General features: G+C 46.9%; 2 protein-coding genes across 17 annotated transcripts in view; both read right to left on the bottom strand.

Moving 5' to 3' along the window:
- Positions 1–354: 354 nt before the first annotated feature.
- LOC118235072 (dapper homolog 3-like) lies at positions 355–18,604 on the bottom strand. Its single transcript, XM_035432054.1, has 4 exons — positions 17,879–18,604; positions 7,243–7,372; positions 5,278–5,406; positions 355–2,610 (listed from the first exon to the last, which is right to left on the bottom strand). Exons 1-4 carry the CDS (start codon positions 18,125–18,127, stop codon positions 1,214–1,216), a joined length of 1,905 nt encoding a protein of 634 aa, XP_035287945.1. The 5' UTR covers positions 18,128–18,604; the 3' UTR covers positions 355–1,213.
- Positions 18,605–20,501: 1,897 nt separating this feature from the next.
- gramd1ba (GRAM domain containing 1Ba) overlaps positions 20,502–25,913 on the bottom strand; it is a 134,161-nt gene continuing 128,749 nt past the window's right edge. For all 16 annotated transcript variants that reach the window (XM_035432477.1, XM_035432465.1, XM_035432469.1 and 13 more), the window contains one exon: positions 20,502–25,888. In XM_035432477.1, coding sequence (XP_035288368.1) covers positions 25,799–25,888 — 90 coding nt within the window. In that variant the 3' untranslated portion in view covers positions 20,502–25,798. The remainder of the gene's footprint in view (positions 25,889–25,913) is intronic.

The following is a 25,913-nucleotide window of genomic DNA, read 5'->3' on the forward strand; positions in this document are numbered from 1 at the left end:
GAGTGCGCGCGTGTGTGTGTGTGTGCGTGCGTGCGTGTGTATGTGTATGAGTGCATGTGGGTGTGTGTGTGCGTGTGTGTAGTGTGTGTGTGTGTGATGTGAGTGTGCGTGCGTGGTATTACAGTGTGTGTGCGTGTGTGTATGAGTGCGTGTGTGTGCGTGTGTGTGTATGAGTGTGTGTGCGCGTGCGTGTGTGTGTATGAGTGCGTGTGTGTGTGAGTGCATGCGTGTGTGTGCGCGTGCGTGTGTGTATGAGTGCGTGTGTGTGTGTGTGAGTGCATGCGTGTGTGTGTATGAGTGTGTGTGTGTGTGTGAATGCATGCGTGTGTGTGTGCGCGTGTGTGTGTGTATGAGTGCGTGTGTGTGAGTGCATGTGTGTGTGTGTATGAGTGCGTGTGTGTGTGAGTGCATGCGTGTGTGTGTATGAGTGCGTGTGTGTGTGTGCCTTTGTCCCTACGGGTTCGCTAACCGAAGGGTTCAGTTAATACTGCCGTCGGTCACGTCTCCTCACGCACAGGATTACATTCATAAACACAAGGCCTCGTGGGTATGTACAGACATTTACAGGTGTGGTTCCGCTGCGTGCGTGGCAGGGGATCATGGGAGTCCGCTGCGTGCTGGGAGCGGCCCCACTCAGGCCGGAGAGCAGCGGCGGAGCGGAGGTGAGCGAGAAAGGAGGACATTTCTCCGGTCGAATCCCTCCGGTTCACGGGCATGGCCCCTGCGTCTGGCACCGGCAGGGGCCGACTGGGGCCGGAGGTGAACCAGGGGACCCCCGCTGCTTTAGCGTAGCATCGCCGGAGTGCCCCACAATGAGTCATTAGCGCGGTCGTTAACTTTAACGAGGCGCGCGGCGTCGGCTCTTAGAAACAAGCGGTTAAGGGGAGGGAGCGGGGGATGGAATAACTCTGAAGCATTTCGCCTGCGTGGTCAACGGAGACACGCAATCACTGCAAAACTCAAAAAATAAGTCAATCTTAACAAGTTTTTTAGTATTTTAAAGTGCCTTAAAATCTTTTCAAGGATTGGCAATGGGTTAAGGCGATTTCAATTGTCAAAAATAGTAACTGAAAACAAGCAAATATTTTCTACTTGAGAGATTTTAAGACACGTTACAAGACTAAAACACTTGTTAAGACAGACTTTTTTGCAGTGTTGGGCATGGTGCAGACAGATAAGGCAGCTGTACAAGGGGATTGTGGGAGTTGTAGTTTCAGACGGTGGTCATGACTTTGAGGGACCCCGTTCGGAACCGCAGGATCTTCTTCTTGAGCGCGTGAGAGGCCTTGATCTTGACGAAGGCCTTGGGGGGAGCGGCCCCGGGCGGGGTGGGGGGCGAGACTGAGGGCGGGGCCAGCTGCGGGGGCAGCTGCTGGGGCCACACCAGGCCCCCGCCGCTCTCCTCCGAGTCGCTGGAGAGCGAGGTGGAGCCGGGCGAGTCGGCCTCGCTCAGGCTGGACTCGGACTCACCACCGGGGGGCGGCGGCGCGTAGCCCTCCTCCGGCCGGCACGGCGGCCCGCGCTCCAGGTACTCGGCCAGGTGGCGGGGGTGCGGTGGGAGGGCGGGGCCGTGGGCGTGGCCGTAGAGGTACGGAGGCGGGAGGCGGGGCTTGCGGGCCGCCCGTCGCGGCGCCTGGTCGCCCGGGAGCTCGGCCTCGTCCTGGCTCAGCTCCAGCGTGGAGCGCCAGCGACGGCAGCCGGCGCCCACCGGCGGGGGCCGCCTGGTCCTGGGCTGGCCCCCCCGCCCCCCGTCCCGCTCCACCGTGTTGTACTTGCGCTCGGCCGCGCCCCCCCGCTGGCCCCCCACCAGGCTGTTCTCCGACTGCGAGCGGCACGCCTTCCGGCTGGGCTTCCGGGGGCCCGGGGCCCGCTCCTCGCTCAGGCGGCACTTTTTGGGGGCGGGCCGGGCCCTCTGGGGCGGCCCCTCCGGGGAGCAGGAGGCCCGGCCGGGTTTGGGCGGGGGAGGGGGCGGGGCCCGGTGGGCGGGGCCTCGGGCGGGGGCGCGGCAGGGCTGGGCGGGGATGTACTGGGCGTTCACCAGCCGGTCCTCCGGCGGCGGGTAGCCGTGGAAACGGGGCGAGTCCCCCTCCCCGGCCGCGGGGTCCCGCGCTCCGCAGGGGAAGTCCAGCGAGGCGGACCGGATCCCCGCCAGGCAGGTGGGCCTGGGGCGGGCGTAGAGCACAGGCAGGGGCTCCTCCGGGCCCCCGTACGGCTCCTCCTGCTCGGGGCCGCGGCAGGCCCAGACGGGGGGGCCCTCGGGGGCCGCGGGCCGGAGCTCGGGCTCCTTGCGGCACAGGCTGCTCTGCCGGGCCACGGCGCGGAAGTCGGGCCCCAGGCTGGTGCGCGGCTTGCAGGGCCTCTGGGGCAGGGCCCGGCGCTGGATCAGGCCCAGGATGTAGGAGTGCACCCGCCGGGCCTGCTGGTAGTCCTCGGCCGTGGGCTCGTCCTCCAGGCCCGAGGGACCGCTGGGGTCCCACACCCAGGCCTCCTCCTCGCCCAGGCCCTCCTCGATGCCCTCCAGGGACGGGTACGGCGCCGAGAAGGAGCGCGGCACCAGGGAAAGGGGGCCGGTCTCCAAAAGCCCGTCCCGGTTCGCCACGAACACATCCCCTAAAGAGAGAGAACACAAAGCTAAAATTACAAACACACTATACATACACACACAAACACATATATATGCACACACACACACACACACACACACACACACACACACACATACATACATACATACATACATACACACACACACACACACACACACACACACATACTGTAAACACGCAGACCCACACACACACACAAAAACACATACACACACACACACACATATATATATATACACATACACACACGCACACACATGTATACACACCCACATGCACACACACTCATTATCGCATGCTCTCAGTGTGTGGAACAGCTTGCGCGTACCACACTCTTGGGGTGCCCCACTCAAGGCTTGACACAGTGTTGGATGCCCTCTAGTCTGAAGATAAATGACAAACCCTATTGGGCTGAAAGCCCTGTTCTGATCACTATGCATATCCTGCATGCTCATGTTATAAGGTTGTGTGTGCAGTATGTGCAACACACAAAACAAGCAAGCAAGAAGAGAGTGGTCAGAATGTGGAAGAGCCTGCCAGGTCATGCAGCAGAGTTAGAGATCATTGAGGTGACCAGGTTCAAGCTTGACACAGTGATGGATACCCTCTAGAGCAGGGGTGGGTGACCCCAATCCCAGAGGGCTGTGTCTTTCTGGTATTTTGGTGGAAACTAAATTGGTAGAAACCGAAAATAGAACAGTAACGCCCCATCAGGAACCACCCCTGACTGTAGATAAATGACAAGCCAAGATGGGCTGAATGGCCTGTTCTTGTCATCACATTTGGGTTCCATTTCAGTTCAGTCAATAAAAAGTAAATAAACTGAAATTCAGTCGGTTGAATGAAAAATCTTAACAGAACATAATGTTTCAGAAAAAAAAATGATTTCTCGAATTGACTGAATAGAAACAGAACTGGACCCCCAACCCTGGTCAACTGTACACTGTGTACCTCACTGAATAGCCGATGTATTCCTCTGTGAATACCTGCGCTCCATGTTCTATGGTCGTGCACGTGTGCGGACAACACAGCGAGCGGCAGACGCGATAACTGCCGCGGGCGGCTGGAGACACAACACGCACTCCGCCGGCTCCGGACGGGTCACGTAGCTCCGGACGCGCGGCGCGGAGACGGGTCCAGACGCGACGGACGCTCGGCCGCAGGCGCTAACGGCTAGCCGCGCGGCCCTCTCGCTCGACCGCAGACCGGGCGGACGCGGCAGCGGTCTGAGAGAGGCTCAAGGCCGTCTCTCACGGAGAGACCGCGGCCCCGCGGGGGAACGCGTCTCCCTTAACCGCCGCCGCCGTCTGCTCTCGGCGAAGGTCGAGCGAGGAAAAGCGGTCGAGCAGAAACTCGCGTAACGAAGTGTTCTTTGTGAGCGGCCTTCGACTGCGCGTGTGTCTGGAGTGTGTGCTTTACATTAGTGTGTCCTGTGTGTGTGTGTGATTGTGTGTCTGTGTGTGCCTGGGTATCAGACTGAATGTCTTTGTGTGCTATTTTACGGACCCTGTGTGTTTGGATAGATATAGTTGCACATTGGGCGTGTGTGTGCACTTGTGCTTCAGACTGAATGTGTGTGTGTGTGTGTGTGCCTCTGTGTGCACATGTGTGTGTGTGTGCCTGTGTGTGCATGTGTGTGCCTCTGTGTGTGTGTGTGTGTGTGTGCCTCTGTGTGTGTGTGTGTGTGCGTGTGTGTGCCTCTGTGTGTGTGTGTCTGTGTGTGTGTGTGTGTGTGTGTCTCTGTGTGTGTGTGTATGTGTGTGCGCCTCTGTGTGTGTGTGTGTGTGTGTGTGTGTGTCTGTGCCTCTGTGTGTGTGTGCGCCTCAGTGTGTGTGTGTGTGTGTGTGTGTCTGTGTGTGTGTGTGTGCGTGTGTGTGCCTCTGTGTGTGTGTGTGTGTGTGTGTGTGTGCGTGCGTGTCAGGGAGAGTGAGCGCAGACTGCATTCCGGTGCAGAAGACCTTTCTCTCTGTCTCGGCTGTGGAGCTGTTTGCCCGCTCAGCTCCACACAGAGCGGCCTTGTGCGTCTCATGACTGACCCGAAGGCCGTCTCTTAATCTCCCCAGAACTTTTTCTGATGCAATTAAAGAGCAGCAGGACAGCAGCACTCCAGGGCGCTGTTTAACTCTTTCATTAGCCAACGGCGTGACCCTTACCCAAACCCACATTCAACGCCACACGGCTATTTATACATCGCTTCGAATGAAAGCATCTGCCAAATGACATGTGATGTAATGTATTCACTGCGGTGCGCAGTAAACTGGACGTAAGAACTCAACTCCAACGGAGTACGTACAAATTCAACAGGGACAATGTGTGCTCTGAAAGAGTCGATGTAACGCTGAACCTTTTCACTGTGTGACATAAACCGTTTTTAACTGTGTACTGATGCGATCGCGCCGGCACGGTTCTGTGCTTGTTTTTTTTTCACACGCTCGTCTGGGTTCCGACACCCTCGCGGCGTTAAATAAGATCTGGCCCTTTAAGCGTCGCCCCCACGGGGGAAAGGCGAAGCCAGCGTGGATCTCCCGCTGCCAGCCCTGCTGCTGGCTGCTAAGTCTCCGGCTGCCGGGGAACGTTCCGGAAAAAAAAAAAAAAAAAAACCCAAGAACCGGGATCAAGTGGAGCTGACACGTGAAGGGTGGAATTGGGAGGGGGAAGGGGGGGGGCTCACCCACAGACTTGGGCCTCTCGCCGGCGTAGGCGGCCCTCACTGCCCGGACGGGGCCGGGGGAGAGCTCCCCGAAAACTGAGGAGTCGGACAGGCCGGCCGAGGACTGCACCTCGCTGGGCTCGTAGAACCCTGGCGGGACAAAGATGGTTGTCAGTAGCCGTGGAAGCGGGACCCCGCCATGACTGCTTGCATACCTGCCTTAGCAAACACACACTCCCTGGAGTCCCCGCAAAAAAACACCAGTTCCAGCTCAAATATATTTCATTAGTCCTTTATATGTGTGTGTTTATTCTTTACAGTTTCTTCACCCTTTGAAGAGCATGTTTTTTAAAATGTTTTCTTCAAAATTCTAAGCCAGTGTTCCAGAACTCCATTGCTTTCAGTTACCAGTAGCGATTATTACATCAGCATTAGAATGTTCAGTTAAGGACATTCTAATCACATATTTTGATCTTACACCTTAAAGGCTTACATAAATGTAAATGTAAATAATAAACAATCTTTGAGCACAGCATTGCAATTATAAGTAATTATAAGTGAGCCAGCATGTAGCATAGGAACATAACAGCAATAGTCAAAGTCCTATATTTGGTACACGGACAAAATGTGTTCGAATGACGAAAGCGTGGAACTTGCGATTTCATGGCGTGAAACACCTTTTGAAAACCCAGAACAATAGCATTTTTAACACAAAGCAAACATGACAGATGGAGCCAACTGAACAACAAATACAATGAGTGTGGGAAGGAAACCGATACACGGCTAACGGCAGCAAGAGCCAAAATGAGCGAACATCTCAAAACTCTCTTAATAAAAGGCGGCTCGTTCAAAAAGCGGCACCCAAAATCATTTTCTGTGTTTTTAATAACAAAAGCCATCAATCATATGCTTCATACCAGCAACATAATGATTAGTATCAGTGAAAATTTGTTTTCACCCATTGCATGCAAGAAGATTGTGAAGGCATACTGAAAGGAAAAAGAGTCTCACTATAAATTCTTCCAGTACATAGAAGTAAGTGAGTCTGTGGTCAACTTTTAACATTTTAAATTTCCCACATGTGCAAAATGTGCAGTTGGATTATATATATATACATGTATAATTTTTTTTCAAAGCATTGGCTGAGTTATAAGGAATATCTCCCTTCTATATCTATATCTATAATTTATTATGAAGCTGGAGTTGTTACACTCTCATGAATTGTTTAAAGTAGACTTGAAAACTGATGTAGAATGAAAAACCGAAGAAGGGCTTTTTGGGTCAGATCTTCTGCTGTCCCGACAGAGACAAAGCGCACACGTGAACCGATACATTTCTCCTTATTGTTTGCTTTGGATTCGACGTGAACCGGTGAACGCGCTCACGCAGCAGCTTCGTAAATCCGCGATTTAGAAACGTGACCGCGACCAAAAGCCCGTTGGATTCAGCAGCGGTAAACCCAGCTGTTCCTCCCGTCTCCCTCTCTCTTCTCTCTCCAACACAAACAGCGCGCGGCTAAGACTCCAGCCAGCGCGTTCAGCCGTCCTGGGCTCAGCGAGAAAGGACACCACTAATACCGCTTCTGCAGAACCCCGGTAAATGTCACACGGTTTCTCATCACGCCGAGTCATCAGCGGGCGAATCCAATTAAAGTTTAATAACCGATATAACCGGAGCTTAGGATTCGACTGAGATTTAAGCTGCGAGGCATCAAGCTCTTGAAAATTTAATGTTGTTTTGCGCAGCATCTATGCTATTTTTGATTTGGTTTTCTAAATTAATTAATTCCAGATGTTCAATCTGTTGTACAGCAAGAAGACAAAACAAAGAGCATTCCCATATTAATGAATAATTTATGGTTTTGTGATTCAAAGAGTCACTTGGAAGCCTATCATTCTGCACTCGTGCTGAATCCCTCAGTGTGTCAGTTTTACGGGTAGGTCCTGGTGTGGTGTTGGGCGGGGTTTCGGGGTGGACGGGCGGTACCTGAGCTGGGCCGGCTGTCTCCCTTGTCGCCAGGTGGCTCGTCACAGACAGGCTCCGCCTCCACCCTCAGCTCCCCCACCTGCTGCTCCAGCTCCGCCATCAGGCCCCAGGATGCGCACTGCAGGCTGTTCTGTGACACACACACGTTACACACAGTTACACACAGATACACACGTTACATACAGTTACACACAGATACACACGCGCTACACACAGATACACACACGTTACACACAGATACACACAGATATACACGTTACATACAGTTACACACAGATACACACGCGCTACACACAGATACACACAGATATACACGTTACATACAGTTACACACAGATACACACACAGTTACACACAGATACACACAGATATACACGTTACATACGGTTACACACAGATACACACACGTTACACACAGATACACGTGTTACATACAGTTATACACAGATACACACACAGTTACACACAGATGCACATGCAGTTACATACAGACAGGGGCGTTGTGGGGGGGTGGGAAAGTGGTACTGACTGCCCAGGGCCCGAATGGGGGGAGGGCCCTTGAAAAGCTTGGAATGATGCGTGAGAGACATGGATCAAGAGAGAAAGGGGGCCCACAGAGACACAGATACAGACAGTTACACACAGATACACACAGTTTTACACAAAGTTCCACACACAGTTACAAAAAGATACACAGAGTTATACACACAGTTACACATACGTTATACAGTTACATGAACAGACACACACACAGTTATGCAGTTACACACACAATTACATGCATGTTACACACAAAGTTACACACACACTTGCACACACACACACAGACAAGGCCCAGTAACACATCAGTGTTCACACTCACATACACACACATATAGCGCAGGAAGTTTCTGTATAAACAAACTGTTGCTGAAGGTCATACATCAAATCTGCTTCACAGGAATTTCCACCAGTCACAACAAACAGTCTGAACAGCACAGGCATAAAAAAAACACTGCATACCATCCACTAATATGAGATGAGATGAAGGAGCAAAATCTGTCTAATAAGAAGAATAATAATAATAATAATAATAATAAACAATTATTATTTTTTCATTATTATTATTATTATTATTATTGTTATTATTATTATTATATATTTATTATTATTATTATTATTATTATTATATTTATTATTATTATACAATAAGAAGGCATAGATAATGCATGCATGGATAATAATAATTATACATTTAACTTACACAGCATCTTTTAGGACACCCAAGGTCACTTTACCGAGAAATCAGAATAAGACTCACAGTACAGAGGGTAAAGAATAAAGCAATAAAATAACAGATGTTAGGCTAAAAAAAGAACCCCTCCTTTTCTGTACAGAGAATTAGTCAGAAGCTGCCAGTTGAAATGTACATGGTCACAACAACACCAAGAATGAGGAAAAAAGAAGCTCATATCCACAATTTCAGAGCCTCAGGGTACTGGATGCGAATCCATGTGCAAGAATGCCCTACAGCTGGTAGCGGCGAAGAATCTGTACAGTGTGTTCTGTACCGCCGGGTTTGATGTATGAATCAGCACTCGCTCATAACGCCGGGATAAAGTCCTCGAGCTGAACAAGTACACAGCCGCACAGGACGTGCGCTGAAACCAAAGGCCAGAGTCAGATTGAGTGGGGAACTCGGGGTGAGACTCATAGCGAGATGTTATTTTTACACGCGCAGGAAACACGCTTGGCCAGAGCCAAAATGGCAGGACGGTTGTAAAAACTCTTCGCTGGAACATGAGAAATTCCAGTCAACTACGCGATGCTCCCAGAGAGAAGTGGGGGGGGGGGGGATTTTCCACTGTGCAGCTTGGCGTTAACTAGCCATTCCCCCCTACAGCTAAGTGCTTTCTATGGATTATGGTTTTTGGGAAATTTTGAGGTCTTCATAGCATAATAAACCAGAGAAACTAGATTAGGAGAGCTGATGTGTCTACAGGTCTCTGTGGTTTCTTTTCAATCAGCAACCAATCTAGTCCTCCTGAGACATGGTTTGTGGACTCTTTGGCCAATCAATGACAGTAATTTCAGCATTTAACACTTTAAAGTGTAAGATCAGAATGTTTGTAGCTGAACATTCTAATGCTGATGTAACAATCATTACTGGTAACTGAAAGTTCTAGAACACTGACAATTTTAAATAATAACATTCCAAAAAGGCTGCTCTTCTAAGAGACAAGTGAAAAAAATCAGAACAAGCCTGCAGACACTGCTGCAGACACTGCTTTCCTCCAGGATCCAAGCAGGAGGTCCCTGATTCATAGTAGGAAAGCTCTGCACAGCCTGGGCTCTTCCCATTTCCTCCAGCCTGTGTGTGGGTGACAGAGGTCGCACCCCGGCCCCCCTGTTCGTTTCCCATCAGCCTCCACGTGTCAGTCACTCTGACAAAGCGTCTGCTGACAGCGAGTCTCCACCCTCCTCCCCCCGGCGGGCTGGTGACAGACCAGGCTGTCAGACTGGGACGCCCGGGACCCCCCGCCGCATTGGGGGTGGGGGGGGGGGGGGACGCGGCATGTCAATCCGGAGCATACGGCCCCGCCGGGCCGGTCTGACACCCCTTTTGTTTTATTCATGCCGGGGACGTCTCACTCTCGCCTGTCACTGTCCCGCTCCCTCCCCGCTCCCCCCAGATCCAGACCTGAGCGCCACTTCTGCTCAGACTCCAGGGTAAGGCTAAACCCTTTGAAGAGTAGGTTTTTTTAGAATTATTTTTCAAAATTCTAAGCCAGTGTTCAGTTGCAAGTAGTGATTGTTACATCAGCATTAGAGTGTTGAAGAATAGGAAGAATAGGAAGAATTCTAAGTTAGTGTCCTAGAACTCCATTGCTTTCAACTACCAGTAGTGATTGTTATATCAGCATTAGAATGTTCCGTTAAGAACATTCTAATCATATGTTTGTGATCTTACAGTGATCTGTACACCTTAATAGGTTAAAGGGATCTTTCTTTGCACACCAAAGACTTGTGAAGAAATCCACACAACTGGTTCTGGAGCAGTGAAGTGGACAGACAGCAAGAACTGTCACTCAACTGCAGAGAACCCTACAGAGGTCAGGACTGTGCTGTAGGACGCTGCTCATAAATAAACCAGATATTTAACATGTTCCTCATAAAGCAACCACAGCAGCCTGGTTCCCTGCTGGTGCATTCTGGGTACCCGTCTAACGCATCTCCACTCTGAACTCCGGTTGCCCCGCATTAGCTGGCCCTCATCCCTCGCTCTCATTGGTGGCGTTCGCGAGTGGGTGGAGCATAGCGGGCCGGCTGCTAACTGACGCTGGGCTGAGATTGTTGGCGTTGTGGTCCTTTTTTATCCATTCGATTACAGCAGGATTAAAACGGCCCCAAATTCATTACGGCAAGGTCAGAGGTCAAACACTCCTCGTCCCACCCCACCCAAGTCAATACGCTAATCAGATTCTTCCGAGCGCTTCAAAAAATGTCAGCGCTGCGCAGATGCCTGCCACTTATTTTAAGGGACAACGGCCTGTTGATGACTAATGAACCGTGGAAAGTGAAGGAGACAAAATGGCTGCGTTGACTTCCGAGGGGGTGTATTATCGTCGACTGCTGCCGGTGAGGACTACTTCAGTTAATTACAGTTAAGTTGTCAACGTCATTTCCACTTAAATTCAAACGATCATTCGAGTGTGCTGTAGTTTGACAGTAATCTTCTTAGAAATGTTTTGGAATTTTCTAGTTGGAGTGATTGCATTGTTGGAAATTGGCAGTATTAATAATATTACAGCACCAGGAAAACTTTTTAAACTGTAGTAATCTTGCAATCTGGTTCTGTTTTTATATACTTCCAAGGTGCTTAGAAAAATAGGACCAGTAACTGAGATAAAAATTCCAGGAAGGTAATCTGTGCATATTGAATTTAATTCATAATCAGAAATCAGATGATTACAGGCACTAATATTATGGGGAAAGACGTAGAAATGAAAGCAGTGCACTTTTCAAAGGCAGTTTACATATAATATAAATCAAGCACAACCAACTAACTGGATAAGCAATTATCATAAATGAGCAACTTTGAATAAATGAGAAACAAGTACTTATCTGCAAGATCTGTTTCTGAAACAGCACTTGATTACATTACATTTCTGCATTTAGCAAAACGATCTTATCCAGAGGGAATTACATAGATTACATTATTTTACGCAATCTATTTATTTATCTGGATGTTTACCCAAGCAATTCAGGTTGAGTAGCTTGCTCAAGGGTACAACTGCGGCCTCCCTGCTGGGAAATGGACCAAAAACCTTTTAGTTGTTAGCGTAGCTCCTTTAGCCATTACAATGCATTACAGATGCTAGCCCTACATTTTGAAGACTGGGCAGAGAAACACCTCCCGGCTCAGTGGAAATCCAGAGCAGCCAGAGGCAGTGACTGAATTGTGTGTGTGTGTGTGTGTACATATATAAAATATGAACACAAACACACACGCTAGAGAAAACAGAGGGAGAATACACACACACAGTACAGGCTAAGAAACCTTAGGTGGAGACAAATTCAGTTAAAATATGCCCAGCTATCGAATAACAAACCAATGTATAAACATTTACTTTCAATTTCCACCTCCATAACACAAAAAGATGTGTTTTACTTACAATAATCTTAGACATGACTTTCCTCAAAATAGCCCCCTTTGGCTTTAATTACAATTAAACAAATCATTGGAAGTCTATAAATCATTTTGCAAATGGTGGTTGGAGGGAGGTGGACTGAACTTATCTACCTTAAGTCGTTTTAAGACCGCAGGTAGCCTACTACCATTGGCCTGTTAAAATAAATATGGCAAAGATGATGTTAAGCTTAGATGTGTGGGGCCAAGTAAACAAGGTTATTCCCCATGAGAAATTACAAAGAAGCTTGAGATTTCTATGTGCAGTGTTCAGTACACACTCAGAAGGGTCCAGCTGATGGGCAGTAATATTAACAGGTGAAGATCAGCAAGATCAAGAGGCAGTAGACAAATATCTCGTGGTGCTGTAGCCATGAGCCACTGAGGTGAAATGCAAGCTCGAGTTCCACAGAAGATGAAATGCATCCACATTATGTACAGAGCGTTGATCAACTAAAGCTGGAAGGATTGAGCTCCGTAATCCACACGGCTATTTATATCAGTGTTCGTCAGAGTTTCGAATAATGCTGTTTACAATGCTGGCATGAAAATGATGCACATGAGCTTGGTCTCGAGTTGAATTCTCCGAGCGCTCCAGTTCACCATACACCATGACGTCATTGAGGAAACTGCGGAGCTGACGGAGCTGGCGTGCGTGACGGACGGCTGCGACCGCAAATCACCACCTGCCAAGTCACGAGATAGGGCGTGGCACACGGTCCCAGCCGAGCGGTAGCAACATCCGCCTGGTTTGTGTTCGGCTAGCTGTGCATATGGCGACATCACACCTAATGTGCCAGTAAAATCATTTACTGCATAGGGCTGCCCAGCCCTGTTCCTGGAGATCCACCGTCCCGTAGGTTTTCAGTCCAACCCTATCGAAGCACACCTCGTTCAACAGCTAGAGATCCGGGTTGAGCTGCTCATTAGTGGAATCAGGTGTGCCAAATTAGGGGCAACATAGCTCAGGAGGAAAGAGCGTTTGTCTGGCAGTCGGAGGGCTGCCGGACCTGGGCTTGTCGAAGTGTCCCTGAGCAAGACACCTAACCCCTAATTGCTCCCAACGAGCTGATTGGTACCTTGCATGGCAGCCTTTCGCCGTTGGTGTGTGAGTGTGTGTGTGTGAATGGGTGAACGAGAGGCATCAATTGTAAAGCGCTTTGGTTAAAAGCCCTATACAAATGCAGTCCTGAAATGGAAACCTACAGGAAGGACGGTACACCTCTCCAGGAACATGGTTGGGCAGCCATGATTGACAGTGTGCCGATGCTGTCTGGGAAATAGGCAGCAGCGACTGTTTGGTTTTGGCTTTTTCCACAAAGGACGACTGAGCAAGCATCCGAACATTCACACGGGAGACGAGAGCTGGATCTGAACAGAAATCAGACACATCAAGGAAGAAAGCTTTCCAACTCTGTTCCAGGGGGTATGCTAGCCTTGCGCATATGAGTTCTTGCAATTAATTAGATTTTTTCTTTTCAAGCTTTCCCATTGAGCTCTGGTCTCTCTCTTTGACAGCTCCACGCTTAATCTGAAAGCAGTTCTGTGTGAAAGACATATGGCGCTGAGGGCCTGAAGTTAAACGGTCCTTTATTTGACATTTGTATTTACGCCCCTTCAGAGAACGTTCGGGGCCGGCGGCCTCGACGAAATATTTGTTCTGTTAATTACTTTCGGCTCCACCGAACAACCACTTTACTCCCAGTCTGTGAAGCTGAAGGGAGACACGTTTAATTAAAACAGACAGAACGACTGTAAGACGCACGCTAAATGGTGTCGGTCCAGATATATGCGCAATTAGCCTCTCAGTCAAACCTCATTAAGGTCAGCAGTGGCACCATTCAGCATGCACACTTTGACTCTGAAGCTAGGTGAGAACACACCAGGGTTGAACACACGCGCGCACACACACACACACGCGGTTTCTCTTCACTTTATTACTGACGGGTCATATCACAGTGGTGGGCTGGTGCTGGATAGCGAGCGGAGCCCAGAAGCCCAGCTGGATCTCTAAAATAATATCTGCTCAAACAATCGTTAGCTAAGCCCGATGATGTAACCTGCTGTCGCCATGGCAACACGGCGGCTTGGCCGGGGAGGAGAGGGAGAGAGGCAGGAAGCGGCGACCGGACACGGTCCGCCACAGCGTTTTTTTAACGCGTGGTCAATCGGTCAATGCGCCGACACTCTCGGACAGGAGGCGCGCAAAGACACACACCAGACACACGGGAACAGACGCGTAGAGCGCGAACAGGGATCCGCCCACTTACGCGGCAGAATGCCAACGGCTGCACGTGACTCGCCGTCCACAGACGCGATTCCTGCGCAATTAAAAACCTTTTCATTCTCATGAATAATTGACGCTCGCATCCTGGCTCACGCCGGCCCCTCCGGGGCGGTAATTAGCGTTTCCGCGGCGACCCCTTTTCTCTCAGCGAGCGGGAGGTGGCGCACTGCTGCGCCGCTGTGCCAGAGAGCGGGGCGGCCGGCGCGAGGGGAGAGGAGGGGATGCTGGGTAATTACAGCCACGATGCCGCTGGCTTTTTCCAGCCCTGTCATCTCCGGACCTGCAGAGAGCCTGCCGCCCGGCTTCCGTCATCTGCCTCACACACACACACACACACACACACACACACACACACACACAAAGACACACATATACACACACACACACACACACACACACGTACACACAAATACACACATATACGCATGCACAAACACACACATACATGCACGTATGCACACGCACACACACGTACACACAAACGTGCACAAACACATACACACATTACCACACACACACACGCACACACAGACACACACACGTGCCCTGGACACCCTGCCATGTTTACATAGCACAGCTGGGCGTGAAACGCGGTGCTGCTCCCTCTCACGCTCTGGAGAGAGGGAGGGAGGGAGGGAGGGAAGGAGGGAGGGAACAGGGGGGCGTGACAGAGTGAAGCTCAGGTAACACATGGCCACACAGCTGCTGAGTGTCTGTGTCTGACTCAGGGGGTGGGGGGGAGGGGGGTTTCACAGCTTCCTGTGGGCACGCACGCACGCACACACACACACACATACTGACACACACACACACACGCACACAGACACACAGACACACAGACACGCACACACACTGACACACCCACACTGACAAATACAGTCACGTACACAGATACCACAACATTCACAGAGGAGCTGAACTGCCTGACTATCCAAACTCCCACTATAACCCACAGAGCCACACTGGGAAAAGAATATGATACAGCTACTGACAATTTTGACTCTCTCTCACACACACTCACATGCGCACAGACAGACAGACACACACACACTCACACACTGACGCACACATGTAGACTCTCGCGGGAGTGAGGTCAGCACGCAGCGCTATCCCAGCTGTTGTCTGTCGTTGGTTGGCTGTCAGCACCGAGGTGCTGGGAATAATCCCCAGTCACATGGAGGGGAAAACGGGGTGTGTGTGTGTGTGTGTGTTGGGGGGGGGGGGGGGGGGGGGGGGGGGCGGGGTCTGTGGTGTGAGGCGACCACTGCGAGAGTACCTCTCCTCCCAACTCTCCCTAAATCTAATCAGAGCCCCTCTAAAGCCCTGCAGCACAGCCAGGACCACCAACTGAAACAGCCTCTCTTCCCTGGAGGCTGAGTTGCAGTCACTAATTGAAACAGCAGTGCCACTGGATTACTTCAGCCGTATGCCTTATTCCTCCCCTGGGTCTCCAGCTCTTCCTTCTAGCAAACCCCTCCCTCTGTCTCTCTTCTTTTCTCTCTCTCCCTCTTTCTCTCACACGCATACACACACACAGCAAAATGTTAATTCCTGTTAATTACAATCACAAATTTAGGTGTTTAGCAAACACTGTAATTCAGAACAATTTACAAAATAGTACAACCCACATGTGTGTACGAGTGCACAGACAGATGCAACACACACACACAAACAATGCATCGCTTACAGAGTTAATATGAGTCCTACAGGAGCAAAATTAACTCTATCAGGGTAAACTAGACTCCAGTGGGGTTGATTCAAAACCAAACGTTCTGTTGTGAACCAAAGCTGTGTTTCCACTTTAGGTCAACCATACGTGAGGACAATCAGAGACTTAGGCTGCAAACTGAGTCTCAGATGGGTTCCTCCATTACAGACTGGCAGGCAAAAGCAGAACTCTAGCAAGCAGCATCACTATAACGATTTTAGAAATGAAAAACAAAAGGTGTTTCAAGTTTACATTTCCAAAATGCAAATGTTGAAGACCAAGGGAAAAAGCTTTGGCATTGCCTTTTCTCATGGGATACTATTAGTCAAATCATGTTTGCGTTAGTCACAAAGTTTTCTCTAGACGCTGTAGCTTTCCATAAACGCAAGTGCGGAGTCATCGCCAGAATAGGTCAGAGATCATTAGCATTCCACGCGACCCGCGGCAATCGTTTGCACTTAAGCTGAAGGAGAAACGGGGAGGAGATATTGAACAGAACCAGTGTGCTTGGGCTGTTTAATTTAAACCAGCAACGCAAACGGTCCTCCAGCGCGGGCAGACGCGTGCGCCATTTCCACTTCTGACTGGCTGCGTGAGTGAGTGGGCTTCCCGACCAGACAGGCAGCGCGACTGCGCCAAGACTGCGTATCAGTTCTGCTGGCACACAATACCACGCTTGTTAGCGGAGGCAGAGGTATTAACCGGCATGGATGTCGGGCTGTTACACGGAGATTTAAATTCAGCTGGCACCGTTTATATATTTGAAATTAGTCACCAGGAAAACGTGACTCGTGTTCTGGCAGTCATGAATATGGAAATTAACGGCGATATTCTGATAATCCGTGGCTCTAAATTTCAAACAGAAATCATGAGTCTAAAATTTCGAGCCCCAACATCCCTCCTGGCTTAATCTATGTAGGCCTACAGCATTTGCATACTGGTTTCACGCCCTAAAACATCACTAAGAATACAAAGCTTGGGAATATATATTGAGCCGTATATTGGGGTCTGTGGAATCAAAAGTGCACAATATGAAACTCTACAGTGACACATACGATGACTGTGTTGATAGGCTCTATAACGAAGTAAGTCAACTCAATTAGAATACATTTTACTCTGACATTTAACTCTTCTTGAACTCATAGACTGTGTTAAAGTAAACCTGACACTGATCATTGTACTGTATTCTAAGTGAGATTTGAGATTTTTTAAATACCCTGCAATGATGGTTCTGTGGGATCAATTAAATAATAAACATATTAATAAATGTAATCTCCTTCAGAATTTGGAAACTGCTATAAGCAGTATATGGTCTCAACACAATATGCAGGTTATGATATATGGTCTATTGGTTATTTCAGTGAATTGTTTCTTTTCAACAAATAGGCTAATCGTCAAAATGTTAGATTTACACAGCTGTCAATGTAATCCAATTAAAAGAAAGTTTAAAAAACGTATGTTGGGCACAATAGGAGGGGAAATGGTAAGAGGTATGAACGATCAAATACTCCTCCCCCAACTGCCCTTTCTCTCTGCGGGATGCAAATTGTGACTGTGGGACACAATCTGATCCACATATAAACAAAGGCATCATTAATCATTTTAATTCGACTTCGACCGCGTGGCACCGCCGGACAATGGCTCACGCTCACAGGCATCACCAAAACGATGCCGTGTAACATCGCGTTCGCACGAGCGAGGCAGAGGTTGCTTCGCTCCAATGCATTAAAATAGGTTGCGTTCTGAGCAGTTATAACAGCCTATTGATTAAGCTGCGTTGTAACGTTCACTGTCTGCTCAAATACGAGGAAATTCTTCCGCGTCGCGTTCTCTTTAACGCTCTTGCAGTTATATGTGCATTACCTCGTCGGTTTCACCAGTATCCTAAAGAAACATAAAACGTCGAGAACTCTTTGAGTTGCACGTTAAACTTTTGTTACGTTGCTGCCACTCCGTCCAAACAAATACTTACCAGCTGACGTCTCAAAGTCAAGTCGTCTTGCGCTCGGTTAAGGGCCGGGGGGGCGGAGCGGGGTGGCTGGAGGTCACCCCAAGAGGCATGCCCCGGGGTGGCGTCTCCGAGGGACAGCGCTCTGAGCACCAGGAACTCCTGCCTCTGCTTCAGCAGCTCCAGTTCGCGCAGACCGGCTAAGCTCGCCTCTAGGCGCTCCTTATTCCGACTACGCTCCGCCGTCATTGGGAAGGATAATGCACGGTACATACTTTTCCCCTTTTACCTTATTCCCTCGTATCGATTCGAAATCCCAGTATCGCACTGTTTTTTTGGCTGCGCGTTTGTCCAACTCGTTAATTATTCATACACCTTTAAAAAAAAACAACGTAGGATTTCATTGTGATAACGCATTCCATGTGGATTCTCCGGAGTAACGCTGCAGCGCTGGCGGCTTAGCGTCGCTCCTCTTCACACCATCCCTCGCGCTTTCTCTCCTTTTACTTTTCCATTTCGCAGCTGTCAACTATTCATTAGTCAAGTCCACTCTTCTGTTATTTCCATTGGTTTTCGAACCTGAAGCATGCTTAATATTAATGAGTTCGTCTGCCCATGGCTTTTCAATCCGACCCTGATTGGACGCAGCCGCGCTTGTCGTCGTGCCGTGGTTTGCATAGTTAAACCTTCGCGGAATACGATTTGCTGCACGTCTGTAAGTGCACCACCCAGTCTACGGACACGCACCCCTAGTCCCCAAACTCAGAGGGCTGTTGGTTTTTGGCTGGGAAGCGCATATAATATCACTCTCTGAAAACAGCGAAATTGAATATCAAGTAATCAATTAGATGGTCGAGATAAGTGCAAGAACAGTCTTCGGATCAACGTTTAACCTGCGAGCCAAAGCAGAAACTATTTCGTAGACTATTTTTGTTTGCGTGAAAACGGAATGAATATACTTTTTGCTTTACCGATATACAAGACAGCCCAGCTCGCAACATTTCCGTAGACAGTTTACCCAGTAACAGGGTAAGCCAGTCGAACAAACATGAATTTGCATTCCTGAGTGTTACAGTGATGTTCTCAATTTCTGTACGTCGCTCTCGATAAAAGGGTCTGACAAGTGGCGGTGATGTAATATAATGATATAATGTAAGGCTCCAATTAAGGGGATGGGGTGTCACACAGGCGTACTTCATGGTTACCACTTTATCATCCTTATTCACACGCTTGTCCTTTGCACTATGAATTTCGAGGGGGAAAAAAACGATTCTGAGTAGCAACCATTCATATCAGCTGTCGTGTGTTTTACGTTTCAGTTTTGCACTGTATTTTTTTTTTTTTTTACATATACACGCTGCATTTATTTTGTGGCGGGTAGCATTCTGCAATTAAATACTCGTACCTCACGTGATTACATGTTGAGCATGAAAAGGTGCTAATTTGATGGAACGATACAAGGGCGCCCTCTATTGATGTGCGATCATTAGCACATGCAGTATGCACATGAAAAACGGTCAACAGTAGCAGGTCGTTCTTTGAATTTGTCGCCTCCACCGTGTGCTGTGCAAAAATCTGCTGGAGAAGGACAAAGAGTGACTCATGAGTAATAAAGCACAAGCAGCAAATTAACAAATAAGCTAAATAGCCAGACCGACCATAAAAAGCAGTTGGAAATTAATGAGTGCACATTTTGACCAGTTGCAGAAGTCAAACCGAATTCTACGTCCAATGAAGCCATGATACTCACCCCTGAGTGATTACGTGTTACGGGGGCGGGGCATAGGCTCACCTGACCCTAGCTTTCGCTCAACCATTTCTAGGTCTCCAGACAAAATCGATGTAGTGTCATCAGAGAAATTAATCAGATCACAGGGGCATTACGAAGCTACCCCGTCAATGGCAATGACTCCATGCCTTATTACAATCTGTTTGTGTCTTAAATTCTTTTTTTTTTTTTTTTTTTTAATGCCTCGGTTCTTTTCCTCTCCCTGTGCCATTTCCCCTGTTTAGCACAATGACACACGGAACATGATGCAGCATTTATCTGCACTGTGTGCAGTGAGTCACCCGCTCTCGGCACCATCGCCGGCTTGTGTGGGCGGGAGAGATGCATAGGCTCGGCTTGAGGAGGAAGATAATACACCGAGCTACAGTAAAATGTTCAGTGTCGATCTAACGCACACGGAGCTGTTGTGAGCCCGAAGTCAATGAAACGCACTCTATCAGAGTAAAAGCATACTCTATCGTAGTTGATTCAACACTGAACATTTTACCCATACGTATAACACCATTATATCATGCACGTAAATGCACTATGCGACTTGCTACATTGTTTCCTGGCGACAAGCAGTACAATACGTCATCACAGAAAATAAACACAAATAAATGACATGAAGTATTGTAATTTTTCTTCAGTATTTTTTTTATTCATACCTCCATTCTCTACTTCGCGATCCGTAAATCCTTTTTTTATCAGCCTCATATCTCCCCGTGGATAGAAACCTGCGCACAGCACAGATTTGTCTGCATACACTGTAAATATACACAACATATACATACAGTACATATGTATAAATATATTTAAGATTCATACATAGAGATCAAAACGGTTCTAAAAAACATATATTAGGATTCTTTATGCACATACATCAGTTAGATAATGCCACGACACTCTTGAAGAACATTTTTGAGTTTCTTTTTGTTGTTGATATTTTGTTGACAAGATATTTTTTCCGTTCTTGTGTGTGTGTGTGTGTGAGGTTGGGTGTACCACATTCCCCTGGTTTCCGTATATGGAGTCTGGACGGATGTGAAACTAGAGGTGCTTTCCATAAAAGGCAGTGCCAACAATTAACGGGTTACCATAGATACACGCTGCTCTCTCTCCCACCAATCAGAGGTTTAGCATGGCATATGCACGGAAATGGCAAATGCATTATGAATAACATCTTACTGAACACAGCCTTCATTTTGTATAATCTGCATTATTGTGACAATTGATTTATTTGGTTTGAACAACATAAACAGTTTGAGTTGGTTGGTTTGAGTGTTCAATTTCATGGTTTATAGTTGCTTTTGAAAAAACATACTTTAAAAAATGATAATAATGCTTTGTTTGCTTTAACATTCAGACTCTTTACCTTTTTCTTAAACATTGAGACAAGCTGACTGACTTTTTTATTCATTCTCTGATTAGCATAAAATCTATTACATCATTCAAAATTTCCAGAATCCTGATTGGTCAGGTTTGGGCAGAAATGGATGGAGTGTCATCTTCAGTTATTTAAAACTGGCATGCAGAGACTCGATCTAATGTATGTCAGTTTGGTCATGAGACCGAACAACATACAAAGTGTTTGTCACTTCTCTAGCTGATAATGTAAAACTGACTAGGAGGCTAGGCTAGGATACTCTTCCAATGTGGTTGGTTTTATAGATCAATGATCACATTTCCCCCATAGCAATATCATTGCTGAAGAGCAAAATCCTCTCAAATGTAACAAACTAGCTCACATTTTACATTCCAAGTTATAGCCTGAATCATAGTGACAGTTTGCAAACAGATTGGATTAACCTTTTATAAATCAATCAATCACAATAATGTGTCATTATGTTTGCATGTATTGAGCTTGCCACATTACAGAAGTCATAATTTCTATAAAACAGAAACATTTCCATCACAGCCAATCAAAACCCTGGATTCATATTGTTAAAGTAAATATTCAGTAAAAGGGCACGTTATCCCTTTCCAAATCTCACAGTCATTGACATTGCTCCTGCAGGTGCTCCACCGTACACAACATAATACCTTTGGCCAAAAACAAATATAATATATGTCCAAATATATCAGAAATCAACAGACTGTGTTATCCACAGAAGTGCAGTACTGACAGACAGATCCCCGGGTGGCTTCACACAGTACACAACATATTGTTCCCTTGACATTCACAGATATTGAAATGAATACAAAAATAGACTGGGTTTCACACAGAATCAGCATGTGGGGGTAGACAGTGTTGAACTTTCAAAAACGTTTAAACACAAGCAGCACCTGTAACAGTATTGAAGGAAATGGAGGAGATGGTAGTTATAGTAACTGTATGGGAAAAGCGTATTCATGCTAATGGTGCATCTGTGAGGGACAGTAAAAATGCAAATAGATGACACACAAACAGCAATATATGATGATTCAGTTATGGCGATGCAATGAGCTACATTTCTGAGCTTTCTTAAGCTTCATTATCAACATTATTACTCTGCTATCTTTCTCACCACTTTCCAGTTTTATAAAATGCAGTAAAGCTTTGAGACGGGGCCAGGAAAGCAGAGATAATGGGCAGTATATGCATATCAAGTGTGTGTGAGACTGCATATTCCATCTGGTCATATTAAATTGGTTCATGAGATGGGTTTTTACATTTAATGCAATGCATGATGGGAATTGGAGGCTCTTAGAGAGCCAGCACATGAACACTACACATGACTATAGTTTCTCATATACCCCCTCTGCACTGAAACACTATTGTAACTGCTGTGTGCATTGAATGATACCACAAACTGATTATTATGCAAACGATGGTTAACACACTTCACAATACTGTCATTGTGCAGCTTTCAACATGTCCACATGCCATGTGTGTTTCTTCAGTGTTTAAGCAAAAGTGTGGTGAACTTCACTTCACCAAGAACACTTATTTTCAAAAGTATACACACTAAAGTTCTCAGTGTTAAATCAGCTGAAACAGAGTTTATATGAGCCCAATAGGGACCACATGCACCCAGTTAAAAGTACCCTATTAGAGTTGGTTTTTACACTGAACATTTTTTCTTTTCTGTGCACAGAATACTGGCATGAGGGGCACGGGGGCCATTTGCAAAATCAGTCAGTAAAAACATTCAAGCGCAAGGTGCATACAGACCCATAAAATCCAGGCTCAGAAAGTAAAGGTCCTCCTCAGTATTTCGTTCCAATCACCTGGATTTGCTAATTAGCATAATTCTTCAGCTAGGAGGTAGAACTAATTAGTGAAATCAGCTGGCTGAGTTCATGGGTGGAAGAAACACGTGGCAGGACTTCTACTCTCTGGCCACCTCTGGGTGTGCAAGGTGTTCAGACAGGGCAGTATACTACCACAGGAACAGTCAAGTGATATACGATGTGTAGGTCTCGACAGTGAAGAGAGAAGATGCTGAATTATGAGCAATGAGCTTCACTGTAAGCAATAACAGTGAGGAGACTGAAAAGCATAACTGTGTATTTAAACAGAGATGAGGTCACATTACCTGGAATGTGGCATGTGGTCTCAGAGTTCGAGGTTGTTAATGTTAGCTGCTTACAGACATTCAGACTGAAGGGGCAAAACCTCACTGTTGTTTTGATGAAATGAAGTGTGGGCGCAGTGCAGTACTTTCGCAGTATTGCCAGATTGCAGGATTGCGCATTGGCTGGTTGGCTGTGAGCTGTAGCCAGGACATGGCAGGATATGGCTAAACTGAGCACGACAAAAGGCAGTTTGGCTGTTACGTCTAACATGCTCGGGCTATGGAGTCAAGCAAAACAAACAAACATACTACGTTTCCCATGATGCAATTAAAAAGACACGGCGTGACGGACAAGTCTGAGGATGTAGCCGAAGAAGCATGTTCTTTCACCCATTAATTCTTCAACATTCCTTGGGCTCCGTTAATTTATTTTTTTAATACGCTGTACATAGATCATCAATAAATATCTGCATCTCTTATATGTGTATACTTCATATATTCTTTTCCAACTTAAAAGTCATTTCAATAGAGCTATTCACAGTTTTGTAATCAAACATTCTCTGAGTAACAGTTGCCCCACATTGTCCAGCTGCAGCATCCCTTTAAAAAAAAATAAAAATAAATAAAAAAATTTGCCTCATCCCACACCCCATCCCCCATCTCCCTGGTTATCAGTCAGTTTCTGATATTGCAGAGAATTTACACATTTTGGAGGAACTTCCGCCAAAACGGCCAACTCTTAAAACTGAAATTTTAGTCTGGACTCAATAATGCCCCCTGTTGACCTTTCAGCAAGACCTATATAAAATGCTGGCAAAAAGTTCTGTGACCACATTTTCACACATAAAGAACTATTACACACTTCATCCTTGTTTTCACTCACATGAAGTTTTTACACTGATGTATGTAGCACCTTTCTCTGTGGCATTATACTGATCAAACAGATTCATATTGTCTCTTCAAACAAAGAATACTTCAAAAATAGGTCCTTACTCACAATTATGTGCAGACCTCACTCAGGACCATGCAGTACTCCAAGTTAAGAGTACATTCTGCTTAGGAACTGATTTATAACTTGCAAATGCAGTGACACTTTTTCACGAATATAAAAAAAACAAAAAAACAATGGCCGAATAGGTTAAGAGTAGGTAGTTACAATTACATGGATTAAGACTGCAATACTTAAAGTAGGACAAAATTATTTGGGTAACAACACCCCAAAACTTAGTAAAAGAAACTGAACAAGTCACAAATAAACAGATTGTGCCACTGAACTTTTTTTTTGAAAGACCTGGCCCTTTAACACTAGGTGAGTTACCCGCTCAAAATAGGGGATGAGAATGAAAATAGTCAGCGGATGGAGAAGAGACATCTCATCTCAAAGACAGGGTGCGTTTTCATATCATCAGTCCCCATTCATTGTCCCATGATGCAAGGCAACAGTATCAGTGAACAATGACGCTGTTGGGTCTGTTTTACCGATGCATAGTTTGAACACTCCTAACAAAACATTCTGACAGCTTCACCACATTCCGACAGCTTCTCTAGCTTCACAATACTGTGGAGGGAGCTTCAAATTTTTAGGGGGAAGCCCACGCAATTGTAGCTTTCATGATTCATGGGGAAGGCTCTTTGCAAAGCTCCCAGCTTACAGCAGCTGACAAAAAGTAGACACTTTATTGCTGGTAAAGTCGGCATTTCTTCAACTCAAACCTAAGTAAGAAAACAAAATCTTCCTCACATTCCCCCTCCTGGTTTTGTCAGCACTTTCCAGTATACAGTCCCAACTGTCGCTGAGACAGACGGTCCTGTCCAACAATTATTCTCCAATTAAATACTAGGGACAAACCTCACGTCAGGGAAAAAAAAGGTGTAACCATATATCATGATTAAATGAACACAGCGCCATGGCACATAGCTATCGGGGAAACCAGCCCCCGACTCTCCATGTGGACATGGCAACAAAACAAGAGCCCTGTCAGCAAAGATCAATTCCAATAGAAAAATTATAACTACACATAACTACGTATATATATATATATCTCTGTGACTCATGTCTTAGAACTTAAGCTCAGTGCATGTGCATACAGTTTGATGCTCAATGAGTTAACCTGGTCCCAGAGTCAACACTGGAGGTAAGGGATACTGCAGCTCGTGACTAGGGGGACGGTCTATCTGGGAACAGTCAAGGGAGTGCTAGAACTGTGGGGAAGAAATAAACCCTGCCCTTGTCTGTTTTCGACGTCATTCTTCCGAGACAGAGCGAGCAGGAATCCAAATACAAATCCTCATTTAAAAGATTTTTTTTTTTTAATTGCATGCTTTTGTTTCTTTTTTTTTCTTTGTCGTTGTCATGGTCACTGATGATTGGACTCCTTTTTTTTAGTTTTCTTTGTACGCAATTAAAACTTACGGTATGACATTCTAGAACAGAGAGGGAAAAAAAAGATAGGATTTTACGCCGAGGTGAAGCACTGCCGTCTTCCTCGTAATGCCTCAACGGTGACAGCGCCCCACTTCCTGTTTAGGGTGATGGCACTTCCTGCCGGTGGTCTGGTGGGTGACGGCAGCAGCAGAATCCCCGCTATCCCATTGGTCGTCCCTCATTTGCACACGTGTCCGTGTCAGTATTGTCATATTGCACGCCGTTCCCCTCTTGGCCATGGGCTTTGCTTTTTGTCAGTGATAGCGGTTCCTTTTTTCCTCTGTTTCTGAGCTGTAGTCCCTCAAGCCGATGCCCTTTTGGAGGTTCAACAGAGAGTCTTTCATCTATGAACACAGGGAATCAAAGTCA

Source organism: Anguilla anguilla, chromosome 9 (assembly GCF_013347855.1).
Source record: "Anguilla anguilla isolate fAngAng1 chromosome 9, fAngAng1.pri, whole genome shotgun sequence".
NCBI lineage: Eukaryota > Metazoa > Chordata > Actinopteri > Anguilliformes > Anguillidae > Anguilla > Anguilla anguilla.